Below are 21,336 nucleotides of genomic sequence, written 5' to 3' on the forward strand. Positions count from 1 at the left end.
AGAGAACAAGTGACAGAGAAAGAGCGAGAGACAAACAGAAAAAAAGCGAGAGACAGACAGAAAAAGAGAGACACAGAGAGACAGAAAAAGAGAGATATAGAAAGAAATGTTGAGGGGAAGGCAGGGAAGGGAAAGTGGGAGTAATCCAAGATACATAATGACATCCCGCCAGCCACTTTTGTTTAAGATTCAGCACAGAAAAGTGTGTTTCAGCTCAAAAGCAAGCACAACATCATTATACATAAGAGATTTTGAGCACTGACATTTTATTCCACTTCAACAAGCAACCAATTAACCAACGCTGACAACAAAAGCCTGATATGCATCGACAGTGTGACAAATAGTTTGGCCAGCAAATCCTTACAACACAAGAACAGCAGTCACTTCATGAACAAGGTCAACAGAAAACAAATTTGAAACGACAATGTCCAATACAATACAAACGAAAACTCTCTCCCTCTCCCATACTATCTCTCTCTCTGTCTCTGTTTTTTTTCTGTCTGTCTATGTCTACCTGCCTGTATGTCTGTCTGTCGGTCTGTCTCTATCTATCTCTCTATTAATTCTCAAACATCAGAAAGGTGAATTGAAAGCCATTAACATGAAACACACGTCTAAACAAAAAGGATATGAAGCAAACAGTACAGTCAGCGCCCTTTAATGAGAGACAGTCTTTCCTTCTCTCTCACTTTCTTTCGACAATAAATATGAAACAGATTTCATAGTTTGACATGATAAGCGTTCGTGGTTTTTTTTTCATAATTAAATTAACGTGTGTGTGCGTAAGCGGATGCGTTCGAGATAATTTCTTTGTATGATTTGCAAACAGTCAAATGTTCACCGTCTTTCTGTGCAAAATATAAATAACACGGAACTTGTAAAAGAGGAAAAACCAATGTATGTTTTTGCCTTGAGCGTTAGCATTAGTGTCTCGTGTTTTTGTTTTTTTCTCTTTTTTTCTCTGTTAATTGATAGATTTGGTTTGGATGTAGACTGATCATTAGTTTTCTTTGTTTTCTAATGAACCATTGTCCAAAATGCTCTCTTATATAACAAAACAAACTTGTTGAGTTCACAAAATCAACAAACAACGATTCAAATAAACAAACCAATAGATAATAAAACTGAGCAATGCATTGTAGCCACATGGTACCCCCATTACTATACATATATATATTTAACAACAAAAAGGCAAGAACAAAAAAAGATTAAAACTATAAACAAACAAACAATCATGGAAAACCACAGCAATTAACATGCAATCAAAACGTTTGTTTTAATCTTATACTGCGAACTCTTTGTTGTAAGCGGCTGTAGCTTATTGAACTGCGACATTACACGTACACTCGTTTCTGTTCATATAAATAATTTGTAGCTGATCGATATATAATCATTGTCGCAACAAGCGCCGTACAACAGTACGTACTGTACACTCCACAGCTGGAAAAGTCTCATTCCCAGAATGAAGAACATATTATTTCCGCTCAAAAGCGTCCATTTTCACTCTAAATAAAAGTGTTCCAGTTTTGAACACAGTATTAATTGTAAAGATGTGTGGAGCATGGTAAATAAAGTGCTATAGCTTTAAAACACCGCTACACGTTGTGATCACAACAGCACGGATACTCTGTCCAAGAAAGGATTTTAGAGTCAATAAAACTCATTTTTAAGATTTTGGAAAATAGATGTTTTGTAATCAACCATTAAAACAAATAACGGGACAACTTTTCATCTAAACTCTCATCGATTAACAGCAATTCATGCGACAGTTGTTTTGCATTTATGGGTCTAAGACAAAAATATATGCAAAGATAATGATGAACAAATCGACTGTTGTCATGAACTCGCTATAGGGAGCATTCGTTGCTGATTAGACAAAAATAGGCCATGTGAAATGATGACAAAGAAAGGGCTATGCATGGAATCACTTTTTCTCCATTCCCGTGAACACATGATGTTTGCTCCAATTACTCAGAAGTTTCATGCAATTCAGTCTCAACTATACAAACAAAAGGTGTCTGTGAGAACTAAGAAATAGGCCTTCCTCAGAAGCTTTTCTGTCAGATGAACAATAATCACAGATCAACGCTAGGACGCAAGTGTATTCGTGGGGAAGCTTGCGCTCAGGCTGATAGATAACAGAAACGTACAGTGATGGCGCTAGTATTTTTTTCAAACCGGTACGCAAACTTTTATGATGTAAACAGTCCAGAAAAAAACAGTAGGCTGGTCATTGGAATCAGTTAGAGTCCAACTCAGAGTACTGGTTTTATTGTTCTACCAGCAAAAAGAAAAAAAGAAAAAAAAGGTAGTTCTAAAAAACAACCGGTGGGTCAAACCGGCAGCCAATTTTGTTCCGGTAATTTCTCGTTTCAACCGGTAATTACCGGTTCGCGCCAATACTGACGTATGTCGGTAAACTTACATGACACAAGTAGGCGCATGCATGCATGAATAAGGACAGATACACAGACACAAACTTACAAACACAAGTGCTCTCATATCGATGAACAATCAACAATTTAAACAACGACAACTACCGTATTAAACTACAGGGCCCTATGCACGGACACAAATTCATTGGCATAACCCAGAATTAACTGAAAGAAGATTTATCATTTTGAGATTCACAGTTTCACTGGGATTAATCGTGAAAATGCCAAAATTTGATGCAATACATCTTTGCACAGTCCAATGCGTCACGTCCTTTACGTCAAGCAAAACCCATACACAATAAATACATTTTCTACACTTCAGCAAACCAGCTGCTGTTTTTAATTGCACAATTTAATAACATTCGATAACATTTCTTTTGTAAAAATCACATCAGATCTAGATCGCGCAAAGTGAGTTATTTCAAATCATCGCGAATCTCGCATTCCATATTCAAGGCGAATGACATGCACGCACATTATACAGTATTATGATACAATGCCTGCTCTGTGATCAGTCGAGCTTGACGATAAAACTGTAAAAGGAGGGAGTGTCAGGTATTCAATTTAAATTTCTGCCGAGCGCAAAATGTGTCGAAGAAGAAGATGAATCTCTATGATATAAAAACCTGCGTTTAATCGGCTTAATCTCTTTCTTGAAACACATTGTGTGACACAGACAGAATGTTTTTGATTCAAACAACACAACGTAAATTTTGCCTTCAAATTTAGTGATTTACGTTTTCCTGCTGAATGGCTTCATTGTCTCAAACAAAGGCCACCTTGCTGCTGTTACTGTTTTTGTCCAACACAACTTTCTCCTCTCCTTCAACGCTCTTCGTGACGCAATTGCCGTTCGATGGCGTCATTTCAGTCATTTCGCACAGATTGGGTGACGTCACTGCCTGCGTGACGCAATTTCCCTGTGACGTCAGGGAGACGAGATCCTCATCAAAACGTACACTTCCTTCGCTGGTGATGGAGCCGACAGTCACAGTGCTGAGTTTTCTGTTATTACCAGACTTACTAGCCGCTATGGCGCTGGTTTTTATCGCCTGACGTAACAGTTCGTCACTCTCTTCTCGTGACGACTTACGCGGCGGTACTTTGTCCAGATCATGTGACCGGGCTTTCTGCAGGCGCAGGCGCCGCTTCTCCGCATCCGACAACAGGCCCTGAGAGGCCGCGTCGAGTTCGTTGGAGGTGGCGGAGAACCTGCGCTTGCCTTTGGAGGGGGTCAAGGAGAGGGTACTGGCCCGGGGAAGGAGGGCGGAGGTTTGAGATCGCGCGGAGCTTGTAGCAGCGGCCTTGCGGTAGGAGGAGGCAGCGAAGGAGCGAGTGAAGGCGGTGGGGTCCCCCTTCCTGTAGCGGTGACGGTACCACAGACGCTTTAGCTCCCCGTGAACCTGGTGGAGGAAAGAGAGAGAAATAAGAGCCTGTCTTGAGTGTGTGGTTTTAATAAGTGGGAATCTTCGTCAAATAAGGCAGAATGCAATTTTTAGATCTGAGAAGCAAAGGGACGTTAGCTCGTACGTTGCACGACACGTGCAACAAGAGTAAGTGAGAGTTAATGCGGAACCAATGTCCTGGCACCAAAGAGAACTACAAGCATTGACATGAACAAGCGAGTTTTATCATCAATAAATAATGTTCCTCGTTCTCCAAGGCACTTTAACTACACCGACGTGCACAGTCGTACACAAGAGACATTTTGTTATTCGTAAGAACCCAGTATTGATCTAAGGACAATGTTCATGTATATGACTGTGTACATGCGTGTTAGGTAAGAGTGGCTTGGGCAATGAGAAACATATGAGTTAATGAGTAATATATTCAGACATACGTACACCAAAAACAGACAGGCTGACCCACTGTCATAGACACAGCCATGCACTATCAGACTGACTCACAATCACTTCCACGTACATTGTTCTTAGTTTGACAGTTACAAACATTCCGAATCAGTCTATAGATTAAGTCAAAGAATAAACACACAGCCTTAAATACTTCTGCTTTCAGATATTGAAAAATGATTTTTTTTTTGTATTCTATGTGTTTCTGCGTTTCAGTCTTTCTTTCGTAGAAGAAAGTAAACAAATATATGTGTACATGAGCATTACTCTGTGAAACAAGTACCCACCTCTTCGTTCAAGAAGCAAAACAGCAAAGCAAGAAGAAACCCCTGCAACAAATATTGAGAGTTAGTTAAATCTTGTCATCAACTGCACGATATTTGAGTCTGTCCAATCGTTTATTGTTAAATCTGGTCGACTGATTTGATGGATGTGTTCCCGCATTGATAGTGTATATGTGTGTGGGCAGGCGTATGTGTACCTCCACACTGCCTCTCTCTGTGTTATCGTATTTGATTACATAAGCAGCGTATAAGTAATGATTATTATCGTTTGTCTCGTATTTTATATGTTAACGAATTACTGCCTTCCATAAAAAATTGTTACATTTACTTGAATTTACATGTTGCATGTCTTAGACTTGATGCTCTCTTCCTATGCGCTTTCGTCCTAGTCTCTCCTTGTGGTTGTTAGTACTTTCTTCCCCCTCCCTTTTCTTTTTTATCTTCTGTAGATTCTTTTGTTCCTATTTAGCTCCCCATCCCCATTCTTTCAATTTGTTCTTCTGGTTTATTGTTGTTATGTCCACCATTACGAAAATGTGTGTAATTTAGTATTGTTCTGGTCACGTGATATAAGCATTTGCTTGAGTGCGTGTCCTAGCTGTGTGTTTCGAACTGTTCATGCGAAGAAATTCTGAATAAAATTTTGTTTAAACCAACTGCACGATGTCATTGATTACAAATTTTACATATTTTCAAACAGCAAACAGCCTTCAGACACTGTAAAAGCGTTGTTAAATAACAAATGTATAATAAATCCACTGACAAAACAACAACAACAACAACAGTCAACAACAACAACAACAACAACAACAACAACAACAACAACAACAACAACAACAACAACAACAACAACAAACAGTCATACTTCGTACATGGTCAAGCCAGCGAAACGCCAATGTCAAATAACTTGCAAGCTACCCGTTGACCATCATGTCCAAATAAACTCTCACCTGAAATGAGTTGTAGGTCATCTCCAGGTAGAGATAAGCCACGTTAAATGAGTTGTTCTCGAAGCCTGAGGGAACCACCACGTAAAACACCAAATACATGATGCCAAACAGCGGAATAAGAACCAGAATGAACTTGGCCAGCTTTCTGTCAACACACACAATCCAATCTTACTGCCGGTGTAATACGTAGCAAATAATGCTAAACAGAAGTCTGGGCAAAAAAACACATCAAAATGTGGTGTTTTTTTCCCGTTGACAAATAATGTACATTGTGTATGAAAGAAAATCCAGAATAAGAGAAGAAAAGAATTTAACTTCGTCAATCTAAGTTATTTTCACTTAATTGGATAAATATTTAAGACATTAATGGGGTTTGGGAAAAAATACAAAAATGACACAATCGCAAATCTAATTCCTTGACAGAAGACACATGTATTTCTATCGTAATAATAAATGTAGATATGGCTCTTTAAGTGGAGGACCCCCTCAAAAATGGCCGCAAAACGTGCCTTTTTTGGCCTCTGAAACGGTTGACCCCTACCGCCTTTGTCAAAAGGCTACAAAAAGACTAGAGAAGTAAGGTGCATAAAAAAAAATGATCTGAACTGAAAATTGAATGGCCTTTCTAACGGTAGTCATAAGTGTTTGGTAAGTGCACATTCTGATTTTTTGCAGATTTTAAAACACGGGGCTATGGTTTTTGTCAGGTCGATTTTAGGGGTGACCTTGTTTGACAGGCTGTAACGGGATGCCTATACAAATTACCACCGATCGGACAAATGATATGAACGGTGGACATAATTACCTTTTCCAGCATATAAAGTTGAACTAAAATGAATTGCGTTTTACCGCTTTTGTTAGCGTGCGAAAGTTGTTGCAATAATTTCTTGGCCAAGTTTAGTACAGTTTCTCATTCCTTGTGTCTTCAGTATTTACAATAGGAAAACGTCAAACCTGTATTTGGCTTTTCCGCTGGCTCCAAGTTCTGAACTGTGTCGAAGTTTCATGAACAGCTTTCTGAATATGTTAAGAAACAAAAACAGGTTTATCTGAAACAGAAAACAATGAAAGGATTAATTCAAAAAAAGAAAAGAAAAGCAAAAACGCTCTTAACATTCAAGACAAGTACTAGTAACAAAAAAAGTGTATGCAAGCCAACGAAAATCTTCTAAAACTTTTTGATTCGCTGAGAAGTTAAAATTGCACAAAACTAAGGAGGCGATCAATCAATTTGACAAGAGGCAGATACAAGATGAATGTGTTTTCTCACCACAATAACAGCAACACCAGATCCTCGGAGAATCCAGTAGTAATACGTGTTGTGTTGAATGTTCCAGCAGCTAGAACAGAAAAACACAGTGTATCGGTAACATTAGTATCTGGCAAAACAAAACACAAAGTAAACTAACGAAGAGAGAAATAATGAAAGACAGCAACACAGAAAGAAAGACAGAAAGAATAGAAAAGAAGAAACGAAAGAACGAATGAAAGAACGAAAAAAAACAGAAAGAAAGAAAGAAAGAAAGAAAGAAAGAAAGAAAGAAAGAAAAACACACACACACACACACACACACACACACACACACACACACACACACACAACAGCTTTGCATGAGACAGTTTTAACATGTAAATGACATGGGGGTTCCAATCCAAGGGGACCAACCTTGCATAACGATCACCAAGAAGGAGGTTGTGTCCCTTAGCCCAGAAATCGATTTTCCCGCGCTCATGATTGACACAGCCTCCTTGCTTTTATGGACAAACACACGCATTGACACACACACACACTCACACACACACGCACACATATACACAGACACATACTAACATACCCACAAAGACAACCACAGCCACACACACACTGACACACACACGCACACGCACACACACACACACACACACACACACACACACAAGGTCACGCACAACCACACACACGCACACACACATTTAACGTTCACCGGCACACGTCTTGCTACTCACAATGTATTTTCGTAGAGCGATTTGATAATCACCCAGGGTAGCAAGCAGGGAAAAGGCAATACTGAAACAAAAATAGGAAGTCATTAAGTTCGAGAAAAATCCACACAACAAAAGGAACACTGACTTATCTTAATGTATGTATTATATTCTTGAAGGATATCGTAACTCGTACATTATGGCACCTTAGTGAGCAACAATATCAATACCTAGGCCTAAAAGTGATTTTTCTCCCCGCGTGTGCTGTTGTGTGTGTGTGTGTGTGTGTGTGTGTGTGTGTGTGTGTGTGTGTGTGTGTGTGCGTGTGTGTGCGTGTGTGTGTGTGTGCGTGTGTGTGCGTGTGCGTGCGTGTGTGCGTGAGTGTATGTAACGTGCGTGCAAATAATCGAAATATGTGTGTGTGTGCGTGCCTGAATGTCCACAACAACCAGCTCTTAACGACAACAACAATTCAAGAATAACTTGATCAATTAAATATATAAGAACAAGAAACAACCACAAAATCCCTCAGCATAACAGAGGATACTGTCTGCTGGTGCTCTGTAGATGCCGGCTTTATCATTCTCACAGTCAAACTACGCCTCTAGGACCTACTCCGAGAACTGCTTTACACACACACAGGTAATAGGCTGTAACAGACGTATCGGGTCAGCTTAGTTTGTCCACCCACCCCTTTTCCATCGGAATTGCTTGAAGAATTGAAGAGAGAGAGGTAAAGTGTGAATTTTTCGGGAACAGCTTTGCAAAAGGTACGCTTATAAATACGGACGTAATGCATCGTTGCATTATCTGTAATATAGACTCGCACTCAAACAAAAGCATACACACGGCCTACAAGACTGCTAGGCGGCTTCAGCTGACAAGGTGTGACCCCCCCCACACACACACACACGCGCGCGGGCGCACGCACGCACTGCTTGATTGCTGTGATGAAATACTTGCACGACATTTTTTTCTATCAACAAATCTCCTGAGTGCACAGAGAGCACACATGCTGCTCATGTTCGGTAAAAGACCAAGTGGAGGGATGGTCTTATCCTTTGTACAAGCCTGGCCACATCTGAGATGGCAAACCGATCTGTCAATACACTAAGGAGTGTGCCTTACTAGCTCTCCGTCTCTACAGTCCCACCCCGTCCCCTTCCTCGCAAGGCATTGAGGTGATTAGATTAGAGAAGCTAAACTACTCCCCGCAACTTGCCATGCGTGTGTACCCCCTAACACAGATCCAGTGATTTGTTGGTCTCCGAGAACGACGCCATAAGCCCTCTAATCCGTCATCGCTTTGCCCTCCAGGGGCTGTCTGCAACAACTGCTGTGTTTATCAGCGACGAGAAAGTGACCACTGAGCTAGGACTGGTGAGGCCCAAGCGCTGATTGGGAATGGTTGAAACTGAAATATGAAATTTGTAATTTCAACCAATCCCACCGAGATTGGTACTTCCTCGTGTAAATCTCCCTTGGAGTTTAGTCCGGAGATTTCAACCCCTGAAACGCCCTATGAAGTGGTATAAACATCCGTTTAGCGACTTTAGTCTGTTTGTGCACGTCGTGTTTTGTGTCCAAGTAGGCCACCGATCCGGCATCACGGGCTTCGGTTCCCAAGAGTATTTGTGGAAGCATCATCCTGATTCCTTCGTGTAAGCCCAGTTCGCCACGCCAGCATTCTCTCACAATTCCGCCCCGAAAGCTGCACGAACGTACACACGCAAACCAACCACTACAAATTAGCTCTGATTTGAAGGATGTCTCTGCTTTGGCCGGGTTTCAAACCCTATCCCATACTCTCCACGCACACTACATTGAAAAAAGGTAGTTTTAACGAACGGTATATACACCCTCCGCTCGCATTACCGTTTTTACCACCAGACAATCCTGTGTACCAGCATGTGAAAAGCAGAGCTGGACCTTCAAAAATGAAGCAGGGGTACAGGGGATGGCTGGACTGGGCGTCTAGGGTGGGGGGGGGGAGGTTTGTCTTGCCCCCAAGATGCCGTTTACATCTAGTTCTTGAAAGGAATATTCTGTGTCTCTCTCTAAGAAAAAGGTACATTTGCCTGGTATAGGGTGTGGGGGCTTCCGGGAACCAGGAAACTCTCCCTCCCCTCAGATCCAGCATCGGCTAATACCCCACTCTTCTCTTTTCCAAACAACCCGGTGATGTACAGGCCCTTAAACAGAGACCGCCCTATATCAGTCTTTCTCAGAGAACACACACGCACACACACACACACACACACACACACACACACACACACACACACACACACACACACACACACACACACACACACACACACACACACTTACCCCATCCTAGGACAACGTAGATCCTGACTCCCCGCCGTTCCGTCCTGAGAGGCCTCTGTACCAGCATGGTGAGGTAGAGCGCTTCTGCCAGGATCCACATGTTGCAGGCACTCACCGAGTACATGAACACCGTGATCAGCAGCTTGCACTCCCAGTGCTGCACACACGCATACACACACGTTTGTATTGATTCTCCTAAAACATTTTTAAGGGTTCCAAAATTGGGATTCTACTCGTCTTCACATCATCTTCGTAGCGAACCTCCTTATATTTGTGAATGCCTAAAATATCCCAACTAAGACATTTTCTTCCAAGCGCCCTCTGTAAGAGTGTCATCCTCAAACCTTGCTTCACATCCACATACGCGCCTCTTCTGTCCCTCCTAATTGTTTTAACATATGCTTCAGTGTGACGTTTTGACGATATCCTTTAAATTTAAGACTATTTGAGATACCAGAGCATTGTAAACGAACTATGTGATCACATCGGGCCCCATCTTGACGACCCCACTTCTTCCATCGTTCCCTCCAACACACACGCACGCACGCACGCACGCACGCACGCACACACGCACACACACACACACACACACACACACACACACACACACACACACACACACACACACACCGTACCAGAGCATCGTGGACAAACTCCAGGATGCCATCGTGTCCCATCTTGACGTCCTTGGACAGCCCCACGTTGCCCACGAAGAGAGCGTCCTTCAGGAAGGAGATGAGGGCTCGCAGGATGAAGGCCAGGAACAGGTTGATGTGCAGCGTGTTGCTCTTGGAATGGAGACGCCTGGGAAAAAAAACCAACCAGCAGATGTTTACATTATTAAAATTGCTTAGAATTTGATAACTGGCTATATTGCTGACGGTGGTAGTTAGTTTAATGCCCGTATGAGGACTCGGCATGAGGTTAGCGAGCAGCCAACGCAAGGTTGAGCTTATTGCCTTGTTGTTGGTCTATCTGTCCTTGTGCCCACATGTGAACGTAGTAAAGCATGCGCGCTCATCGTGTGCATTCGTAGGTGCGTGAATACGAGCAAGCCCCACAATGATAATTATAAAGGAAGACCGACAGACAGGCAGACAGTACAGACAGTACAGAGAGGACACAGGCTGACGTGAGCACGTCTGCGCACACAATCAATCAGAACAGAAATAAACGAACACAGGATTCTGTGCCGTAATGGTAAGAATGGTATGTTGATCCGAAGTCTGCTGCATCTGAAATGAAGACACCAAAACACAGACGGGAGAATATGGAAATATAGGAACAAAAGTTCGAGCCTGTCTTTGACAGACAAGCGGAAACATGCGAAATCAGCAGGCCATGAGCACCAGGAAAAAGACCGGAAACAGGCTACGGGTTGGTTGGTTTTTGGGTTTTAATGTCCCTTCAGCAGATGCTAGCTGCTATTCGAGACCGAGGCTACGGGTAAGGGAATGTAGTGCCTGGAAGGGGGGTTGGTTGGTTTTTGGGGTTTAATGTCTCTTCAGCAGATCTGGAAGGGGGGAGGAGGGGGGGGGGGGGGGGCGGGTGAATACCGGAGTGAAGAGATCCCGGGAAGGGGCTCAGTACTAAGCGGGAGATGATACAAGCGAGGTCGGCGGACGCAAGAAACAGAATGTATAAGTGTGTTTGCTAAATTATACGAATATGGAGTGTGCTGGATTTGTTGTAACTATAATTATACAAGTGCTACAGGACAAAACCAGAACAAACAGTGCCTGGGGAAAGGGTACTGAGGGAGGTGACAGTGGAGGCAGTAGATGGGCGAGAGGACTTGGTTCTCTATGGGAGGGGAGGGGGGGGGGGGGTGCCTTTGACGTTATCGTGCTGCACATGGATAATCAATCCGAAATGCGTATACTAATAATAATAATAAAGTGTATTTATATTGCGCCTATCCCTTACAAAAAACAAAAATATTTGGCTCTAAGCGCATTACAACATGTGAAGGACTTGGTACAATCAAGTCTGACAAGTACAACAGCACAATATACAGTCGGTCTCTTAGGTAAAAGCAGCTTCGACAATTAAACACTTCTACTAAAAGATCCTCTAACAATTTACAAACATAGTTAAAGAACATCGAGTTAATAGGAATTAAAAAAAAAAAAGGTTCTTATAATAAAACTATCTAGCGAACGACGAAGAAGAAGAAGAATAAAACTATCAATGTCAATGTATAACAAGTCATTCAACGTAAATGGCCAAAGAACAACAATAAAACAATGGTGATAAAACAGTTATACTCAATGGCTAATAACGAGGCAGAGTTAAATAGTATCGACACAAGATTAAAACAAAACATATTTCTGGAGACGAATTAACAACAATAAAGCAATGGTGATAAAACAGTTTTACTCAATGGCTAATAGCGAGGCAGAATTAAATAGTATCGACACAAGATTTAAACTAAACATATTCCTGGAGACGCATTTAATAATTATACATGTATCAAATAATCAATGTACAAAATACAGCCCTCGCAAGCAACCCGCCCCCAGCCGGCCCACAGCGCGCTACGATGGCAAGCGACCCCTCTCCTTAATGTGGCAAATACTGAACAGTGCACACAACCAATTACTCGCATATACTCGTGTCGCTCACTCGCACACACACACAAACACACACACGGACAACATCGAATCACTCGCACAGGCTAGGGGTTGAAGTATTCCCGGAAGAGGTGTGTTTTTAGAGAGGACTTGAAGGAAGGGAGAGAGGTAGAAAGGCGGACAGACATGGGCAGAGAGTTCCAAATAGAGGGAGCTGTGTAGGTAAAGGCGCGCTTGCCGAAAGCGTTCAGTTTGACGCGTGGGACAACAAGGTGCCCTGCGTCAGCGGATCTGAGGTTGCGTGTGGGGACGTGTGGCTTTAAGAGCGAAGACAGGTAAGAAGGGGCAGAGTCTTGAAGGCTACGGTAACACAGGGTAGCTATTTTATATGTAATGCGTGCTTTGATTGGTAGCCAGTGAAGGGTCATGAGGAGAGGGGTGACATGGTCGCGCTTGCGCTTGCGCAGCACAAGACGTGCTGCATTGTTCATGATGCGCTGTAGGCGGTCTAGCTTGGCGTCTGGGAGGCCGGCTAGGAGCGAGTTGCAGTAATCCAGTCTCGACAAAATAAAAGCCGAAACCAGTGTCTTGGTTGCGTCGAGGGAAAGAAGGTGTCTGATTTGGCTAATCCTCCGCATTTCAAGAAAGGCGGTTCTGCAGAGTGAGTTGATGTGGGCGTCCATTGACAGGTTACTGTCAAGGTGGACACCCAGGTTTTTTACTTTGGTGCTGAATGTGACTGTGGTATCAGAAAGGGTAAGACTGGATGTTTCTGAAAGAAGCTTTAACTTTGATTGTTTGCCAACTGGCATGATCTCTGTCTTATCATCATTCATCTTGAGCTTGTTGACTGTCATCCACTGTTTGATGGAATCGCTGCATGATTCTATTGACTGCACTAACTCTGTAAACTGTTTGGTGTGTGCGGATTTTTGTAGTTGAGTGTCGTCTGCGAACATGTGGTACAGGACATTGTGGTGCTTTATGACTTTGCTTAACGGCTGCATGTACATAGTGAATAACACTGGGCCTAACACAGATCCTTGTGGGACACCATACTTTAATATGGTGTCCTCGGAGTGCTTATTCTGGATCACAACAGCCTGAGTGCGTCCAGTCAGGTAGGAGCAGAACCACCCCAGAGCCGTGCCTGTTATGCCGAATGTGGTGTTCAACCTTGCCAGCAGTATATCGTGGTCAAGGGTGTCGAACGCTGCGGATAGGTCCAACAGGGCCAGAAGCGAAACAGAGCCGCTGTCACAAGCAGTGAGAAGATCATTCGCTACCTTAAGTAGGGCTGTTTCAGTGCTGTGATCTGCGCGGTAGGCGGACTGTAATGGTTCAACCATACCTGTCTTCGCGAGATGCTCTGACAATTGGGCCAAAACAACTTTTTCAAGGACTTTCGAAACAAAAGGCAAATTGGAGACAGGGCGGTAGTTCTTGAAAGTGTTGATGTCAAGGTTAGCTTTTTTCAGGAGGGGAGTGACTACTGCATGCTTAAAAGAAGGGGGTACTTGACCGGATGTGAGGGATTGATTTATGATGTCAGTAATGACAGGGAGTAATTCCTCTAGACACTCATTTAATAGCTCTGAAGGAATTGGGTCGAGAATACAGGATTTGGGTGGAGCTTTTTCAATGATCTTCTTCACTTGTTCTTTAGTGACAGGAGAAAAATCGGTGAGGTGGGCGCCGTGAAATGGCGCATGCTCTGGATGCCCAGGAGCAGCATCAAGCTCGACTCGGATCTTCTCGATTTTTTCGGCAAAAAAGTCCCCAAACTTATCTGGAAGGTCATCAAGAGGGACGGAGTTTGGTAGCTTTTTATTTTGAACTTTACCGAGGAGCTGCCCTGTGATCAGAAAGAGTTCTTTGCTGGAGGTGCTGTTCTCGATTTTCTGAGAAATAAACTGGTGTCTGTTCTTATCCACCATCTCTTTGACGGCCTCTCGGTGAAAAGTAAAGATTTGCCTGTGGACCGTGAGAGCCGATTTCCTCCACTCTCTCTCAGCACGACGCCGATCTTGCTTGGCTGTGGAGACCTCCGGCGTAAGCCAAGGTGCCGAGGGTCTGTCGGTGACTGTGCGTGTGGTGAGAGGGGCGTGCTTGTCCAGAATCCGGCGCAGGTCGCTGTTGTAGCTGGACACGAGGTCATGTCTGTCTAACTGGAGTGCTCTGACGTCATCCTTCAGTGCTGCCATGTCGATCCGCTTCATGTTGCGCGAGGTGACGACTCGTCTGGCAGGGCCTGGCTTCTGAAGGTCGAAGCTGAAAGAAATGACGAAGTGGTCGGAGATCAGCATGTCCTGCACAATCAGGTCTGAGACGCCGACGTCCCCGCCGACCACCACCCAGTCAAGGGTGTGTCCACGACGATGCGTCGGCCTGTCTACCAGCTGGGACAAGTTGAGAGTGGGGAGCAGTGTTTTCAGCGTGTTAGCGTTCAAGTCCGACTGTGAATCATAATGAAGGTTGATGTCTCCGACAACTACAAGATTACAGTGCAAATTGGCGTATTCGTCTAAAAGCTCTGTGAACTCAGCCAAAAACTGCGGAGTAGATAGTTTGTTCTTTTTATTGGGGGGAGGGCGGTATACACAAAGAAATGTGAGGTCTTGATTGCAATGACGGATTTTAGTCTTGCACAGTTCAAACGAAAGAAAATCAAACCGTTGACAGAATTGCATATAAAAGCAAGCTTCACCGCGCCCCCCTTCCACTCTCTCTCTCTCTCTCTCTCTCTCTCTCTCTCTCTCTCTCTCTCTCTCTCTCTCTCTCTCTCTCTCTCTCTCCCCACACACACACTCCAGTTTTTATATTACTGATACTTCCACGGGACTTGATTGATATAATCATTGACTTTGAGAGTTTAAAGACAACTTACTGATTCCTTGGGAAAAACTCGCGCAATAGAATCAAATAACCCCATCTGAATCAAAAATATTCTGTGTCTTTTTATGTCAGACTTCTTGCAGTAGTCATGCCCATCTCTCCGATCTCAATTCACAAGAAACGGAAACTCCGTACTGGCAATTACTGTCAGTCAAAAGAAAATTGAGACGGAAGGAACATGGACAATAGATCTCGTCCCTATCAGGGATTGTCCACCCGGACATAAGCTATCCTATCCGTGATCGGAAATCCCAGTCACGCTTATTCCAGTACTTGCACAAATTGCACAAAGAGGCGACCGACACGTCAATCTAGACTCGTCGTCACAAAGAAGAACAAAGGGGAGAAACTCTTTGACCGTAAGGGGACAAAACTGACGCACAAAGGGCAAAAACTCTTCGACCGTAAACGGACAAAAGTGTGACACAAAGGGAGAAAACTGTGTGAGCGTGCCAGCAATATCCTGCTGGGAGACGGGATTGTATGGGTAGATCTTTGTCAAAAGCACTTCAAGCAGAAATTGCGCAGTCATGCCGACTCCAAACGTGTCAAATATGTCAAAAATGGGGCAATAAACGAAATCATGAATTGTTCATGTACAAGGCGTATGAAAGTCAGAATATATCAATCTCGCCCCCCCCCCTCCCTACAAAAGGGGAACAAATCAACCAAAAAAGTTCAAAGCAACAGAACCATTTCCGCATATTCATTGGGCAACTGAAAGAACCTCGCACGCACGATCAGATAAGCAAAAAGAAACGAATCTCGAAGAGAAGATCAGGAAAACTGAGAGTGGGGTAGACAGACATACGGGCAGCCTACCAGCCAGCCAGCCAGCCAGCCAGCCAGCCAGACGGATCAAACGAGAACAACAAATATAACACTCAGCTTTCAACTGAAGAAAAAACACCACAGACACACACAACGTCAATACGAAGAATGTATAGGGACACAATATTGCACACTGAGTAAAACAGAAGAAAAAAAACCCACCAAACGTACACAAAACCAAAACCATGCAGATGAACACACAGACAGACACACCAACTCACTTGCAGCAGAACATAATGACGACGGCAATGAGAAGAGTTCCCAGGGACACACTGTAGCCGATGGTGTACAGGAGGCGTAACCTATCTCCATGGGCCTGCACACATCAAACCATTCCCACATTGGTTTACTTTCAGGTATTTACAATCATCAACGTTAAAACAGATACAACAAATAAACCATTTGATTGAAAAAAGGAGAAACCCAGCATACTCTCCTTGCATAACATTGACTCCTCTCATTATTTGTATGTCGTTCGTTGCACGCATCTGGCAGCGTTGTGAATGTTTGGGTTGCCATTAAGGAAGAACTATCTTGAACGTTTCCTTTTCTTCAATCAAAGACACACGACAGTTCAAAGCCACAGTATTTTGGTATTCGCAGTGTCCACATTGTTTGAAACAAATTCATAACACGTACATTAAGTTTTCATGTGCTTAAAGGTGTACATATCTGAGAGATAGGTTGAGGTAGTCCAAACCGAGAGACACTAGTACTGCCCTTGTCAAGGTCGAATTCCTCAAAGCAACAGACTAAAGCTTATGGCAGGCATACGACATCAGCTTAGTTAGTATCCAAACAATTTAAACAATGCATGGGAAATGGTGGCTTGACTGCTCTCAAAACAGACCGATAAACAGTCAACGGCCGCAGTATACAATGTATTACAGACCGAGTGAAAGTGTGACGAAAGCACTCACAGCATGAAACCTGAGGTCGATGGAAGGCTTGAGGCACTGACTGTAGTTGGTCCACGTATCGTTGTGTTCTGCACTGTAGAACCACGTCCCGTTCTCTGTGCAATATCGTGTAGCCATACCTGTTGACACACACGTTATTTGACAATATTGCAACAGATGATAATTATGCATTGAGGTGCTGACGGCCGTTGGTCGACGTATCGTTGAGTTCTGCAGAACACTTCCCGTTCTCTGTGTTGTATAGTACCGTGTGACCAGATCTAGTAGCAAGCATCGAACAAATAATTATTTGACATCATCGTTCTGTTCTTTGCAGCACCGTGTGGACATAGCTGGGGATACACTTGTGCTTACCTAAACATTTTCTTCCAATGCTTTTGTTTAGAATTGATGCGATAAGCCCCGCGTCTTCCATAGTCTTTGTTTCTCGTGGCTTTATTTTTCTGCTCGTTCCCAGGGCGGACCTTTTCAGCGTCGTCTTATCGAAACTGCCACATCCTTTCAAACGACTGGACAGAAAGCAAGTCTAGACGCAGCTTCAGAAGAAGACCTGGTCATTGTATCCAAAGGGTCATCTCGGACTTCTGCCCTCACCCCTACCCCAAACTCAACCAACTCCCCTCTCTACCTACCAGTCAACATTTAATCTGCCCTCATCGCTGACAAGTCTTCTCTGCAAGAAAGCAATATCGTTTTGCACTGGACATTCAGCCCTGTCTCTTTTGATTGAATCATCGTCTGCATATGACGCTCTGAGCTCGGGACGTGGTCATACATCGCCAGATCCTTCCTGAGGACAATGGGGAGGCAGCGTAGTTCTCTGAGTTAATGAATAATAGAACTGCGTAAGACGCATTTTGGTGTCGATAGGCTGTCGTTTTTGGCGTACTCCTTACATTTCCCTTCACACGCACGTACGCACGCACGCTTGCGCGCATGCACGCACGCACACACGCACACACAAATACACACACAAATACACACACAAATACACACACACACACAAACACACACACACACACACACACACACACACACACACACACACACACACACACACACACACTTCTCCGCTAAAACAAAAACGTACAACGTGTAGATTTTTGGTTAAGTGAAAGACAAAACTGTATAAGCCGAATTCGGTCAACAATAGCCACTCCTTTACTCTCCAACCCACCCCCACCCCCTCCTCCTTAAACAAAATGACACACAGCTTAAATCTCTGTTTCAGTGACAGATACAATTGGATGAGCCACAATCGGACACAAATAGGAAATACTCCTCTTTCACCCCCCCGCTACCGAAACACACAACGTAGATGTCTGATGTAATGGAAGATGGAATTGGGTTACCATAATCTCCATATTTTGCACGATATTAGACTAGGTCTCGACCTCTATACATCTCCGGTGTCGCTCTCAGGATGGGATCCAATCACAATCAATACCTCGCCAATCTACTGTGGTGCCCGGGAAATTACCCAAAGCATACAATACGATCTTCATTTTGCCTGTCAAACCCTCTCCTGACAAATGGACCCTTCCACTTTGGTTCGCAGCAATGTCAGCCAAATCATCGACCATTTCGTTTTTAGATTTTCCTCGGTAATCTGTGCCTTTGACCCGAACATCGGGTCAAGCTCCCAAGAGAAAAGAGACATCCATTCTTCTGTATCCATGAGACACTCTGTTTGCTGCGTTTTTGTGTGTGATCTTTATTTGTATCCTTGTTATTTACTTTACTTTTACTTTTTGGTGCTTTTCTTTAGTTTCATAAATAATCTGAATCTGTCCTGTATGTCCTGTATGTCTGTCTATATATATCTCTGTTAATGTCTTCCTTCTACTTTTTCCGTATTTAATTTTGTTAATTTCATCAATATTCTGAGTCTTTGACCCGAAGATCGGGCCATGCTCATAGGAAATTCTAAACTCAGGGGGGAAAGATTTACAATATTTTGGTACCGATTAGAAATTGTGTTGCTGTGTTTTTCTTTTGACTGTTCTAAATGTCTTTGTTGATGTGTCGCTTTTACTTTTTCTTTGTTCTTTTCTTCTTTCCGTGGACAAACGAGTCTTTGGCAAAAAAAGGTCGCGCTCCGAGGTAAATTCCAACCCAGAGAAAAGAGACATACATTCTACTGTATTGATTTGAAATTGTGTTGTTGAGTTTTCTTCTCTTCTTTTTTCTCGCATTTCTTCGTTTAATGTTTTCTTCTCGACTCTTTTGTCCGTTGTCTTTTTTCTCTTTCTTGTTTATGTTTTGCTGTTTCTCTGCTTTGTTCCCTCCTCGGTTGTTTTTTGTCTTTCTTTCTTTCGATTTGCTTTGCTTATTTTCTTTCTTGTTAGCTCTTACATCCAGCGTTTTGTTTTTGCTTTACACACTTGTTCTATCCCAAAGGACAGGTTCTTCATGAGAGCAATTACGTATTACGTTTCCAGATTTTGAAATGACAAATACGAGTTTAAAAACTATCATGTTGCACATAAAAGTTTTGAGAATGAGGAAGTGAAGATCGATGCATTACAAACAAACTCTTGCACGCAAGAAAAACCAAAAAGCATACGAAACAAAAGAAAAACTAAACCGCAACACAGAAAAAAAGTGAAGAAAAGTGAACGGATTGCAATGAGAACATGAACCTACGATTGTGCATTCGTGTTTGAGTAGAACATCTTTGGTGGAGCATTTTTCATTACCTTATTTCTTGTTCCTCTTTTTACAAAGTTTAAAAGTTCAAATGATGCTCTTGCAACATCGCGCAGTGGTTTCATGCTTAAGAACTTCAAAATCAAAATGTTTGGAACCCAAAAGAATAGCCAATAACAAATTTAAGTAACAAACAGCACACACACACACACACACACACACACACACACACACACACACACACACACACACACACACACACACACACATACACACTTACACTCATACATACACATATGCATGTATTCACACACACACACACACACACACACACACACACACACACACACACACACACACACACACAAACACACACACACGCGCTCACATACAATCACACATACAAATTAACACATACACACACAATAACACACACACACACACACACACACACACACACACACACACACACACACACACACACCTATGGACAGGATAAACCATGATAACAGAGCTGACAAAATAATCGCAAGAAATAAACTATGCCAATTGTTCGATGCTCTATCAGTCGCAGAATGAAAACCTATAACCAGCTCAATGATAAAGAGTAAGAAGGGCAAATGGAACATATAAATGTGGGATTCGTTTTTATAGAGGTTGCAGAATTAAAGCATAGATTTTCAGGTAAAAATAATTAAAACCAAAAAACTCGGGTTGCGTTTTATCGACATTGCAGAATGGAAGGTGTCGAGATTACGCGGATGTGGACAGCTCTTGTCTACCTTTTTGCCGCGAACGCCTTTGATTGAACATTTCGCCGCTCTTTTTCTTCTTCTTCTACTATCTGTCCTTCTGTCTGTCTTTTCTCTTTCTTCCTTCCTTCCTTGCCTTTATCAGAGTTCAAGGAGGACGCTTGTATAGACCTCGCCATGACCTTATCTTCACAAGTTCTTTGTTCTTAATGTCTAGTTCAGCAGCAAGTTGTTGTGTTTTTTTCCCAGCTGATTTCCCATCCCCAGTGAGCATCTTTCTTTATTTGGTGTTTAACGTCGTTTTCAACCACGAAGGTTATATCGCAACGGTCCAGTGAGCATACTGAATGAGCATGAAGCGGCGAAGGTCAGTATTCAATAAAAGGAAAAAAAGGAAAAGCTTTCATTGCGGATGCGTGAATTTAATAATGTCTATTCAGTAAGGGAAAACGATCTGTGTATTACTTAAAATCGATGATGTCAAATATTACTCATAACATTACCAGAGCAAAACATATCAATAACAAACAAACAAACAAACAAATCAAAGAAAGAAAGAAAGAAAGAAAGAAGCACAAAAGTCGCGTGAAGTGATACCAAAACATGAAATCAATATGTCGGCCTGAAACTAAAAGATTAACACTAAAAAAGCAGACAACACCGATAATATATGTACAGTCTGTCTACAAATGATCGAATATGTTGCCTCTGATTTTAAACAAATTGTGTAGAGTGAACTTTTTCTGGCTGAATGAATGTCTAATACTAACTGGCGTCTATTACAAAAAATAATTGAGCACATGTTAAAAACAAAAACCAAAAAAACAAAACCCAATCCCATCCCACTCATCACTTGAAGCAGCCAGGCTTGTTTGGTATGTGTATCAGTGGAATGGATCTCTTA

The 21,336-nt window shown here is 42.7% G+C and overlaps 1 protein-coding gene across 1 annotated transcript in view; it reads right to left on the reverse strand.

Moving 5' to 3' along the window:
• Positions 1–841: 841 nt before the first annotated feature.
• Positions 842–21,336, reverse strand: part of LOC138981649 (secretin receptor-like) — a 190,710-nt gene continuing 170,215 nt past the window's right edge. The window contains exons 4-13 of the mRNA XM_070354644.1: positions 17,032–17,150; positions 16,333–16,427; positions 10,448–10,616; positions 9,813–9,969; positions 7,506–7,566; positions 6,790–6,859; positions 6,474–6,568; positions 5,520–5,664; positions 4,573–4,614; positions 842–3,838 (exon numbers count right to left, since the gene is read on the reverse strand). Coding sequence (XP_070210745.1) covers positions 3,200–3,838; positions 4,573–4,614; positions 5,520–5,664; positions 6,474–6,568; positions 6,790–6,859; positions 7,506–7,566; positions 9,813–9,969; positions 10,448–10,616; positions 16,333–16,427; positions 17,032–17,150 — 1,592 coding nt within the window. The 3' untranslated portion in view covers positions 842–3,199. The remainder of the gene's footprint in view (positions 3,839–4,572; positions 4,615–5,519; positions 5,665–6,473; positions 6,569–6,789; positions 6,860–7,505; positions 7,567–9,812; positions 9,970–10,447; positions 10,617–16,332; positions 16,428–17,031; positions 17,151–21,336) is intronic.

Source organism: Littorina saxatilis, linkage group LG12 (assembly GCF_037325665.1).
Source record: "Littorina saxatilis isolate snail1 linkage group LG12, US_GU_Lsax_2.0, whole genome shotgun sequence".
Taxonomy (NCBI): domain Eukaryota; kingdom Metazoa; phylum Mollusca; class Gastropoda; order Littorinimorpha; family Littorinidae; genus Littorina; species Littorina saxatilis.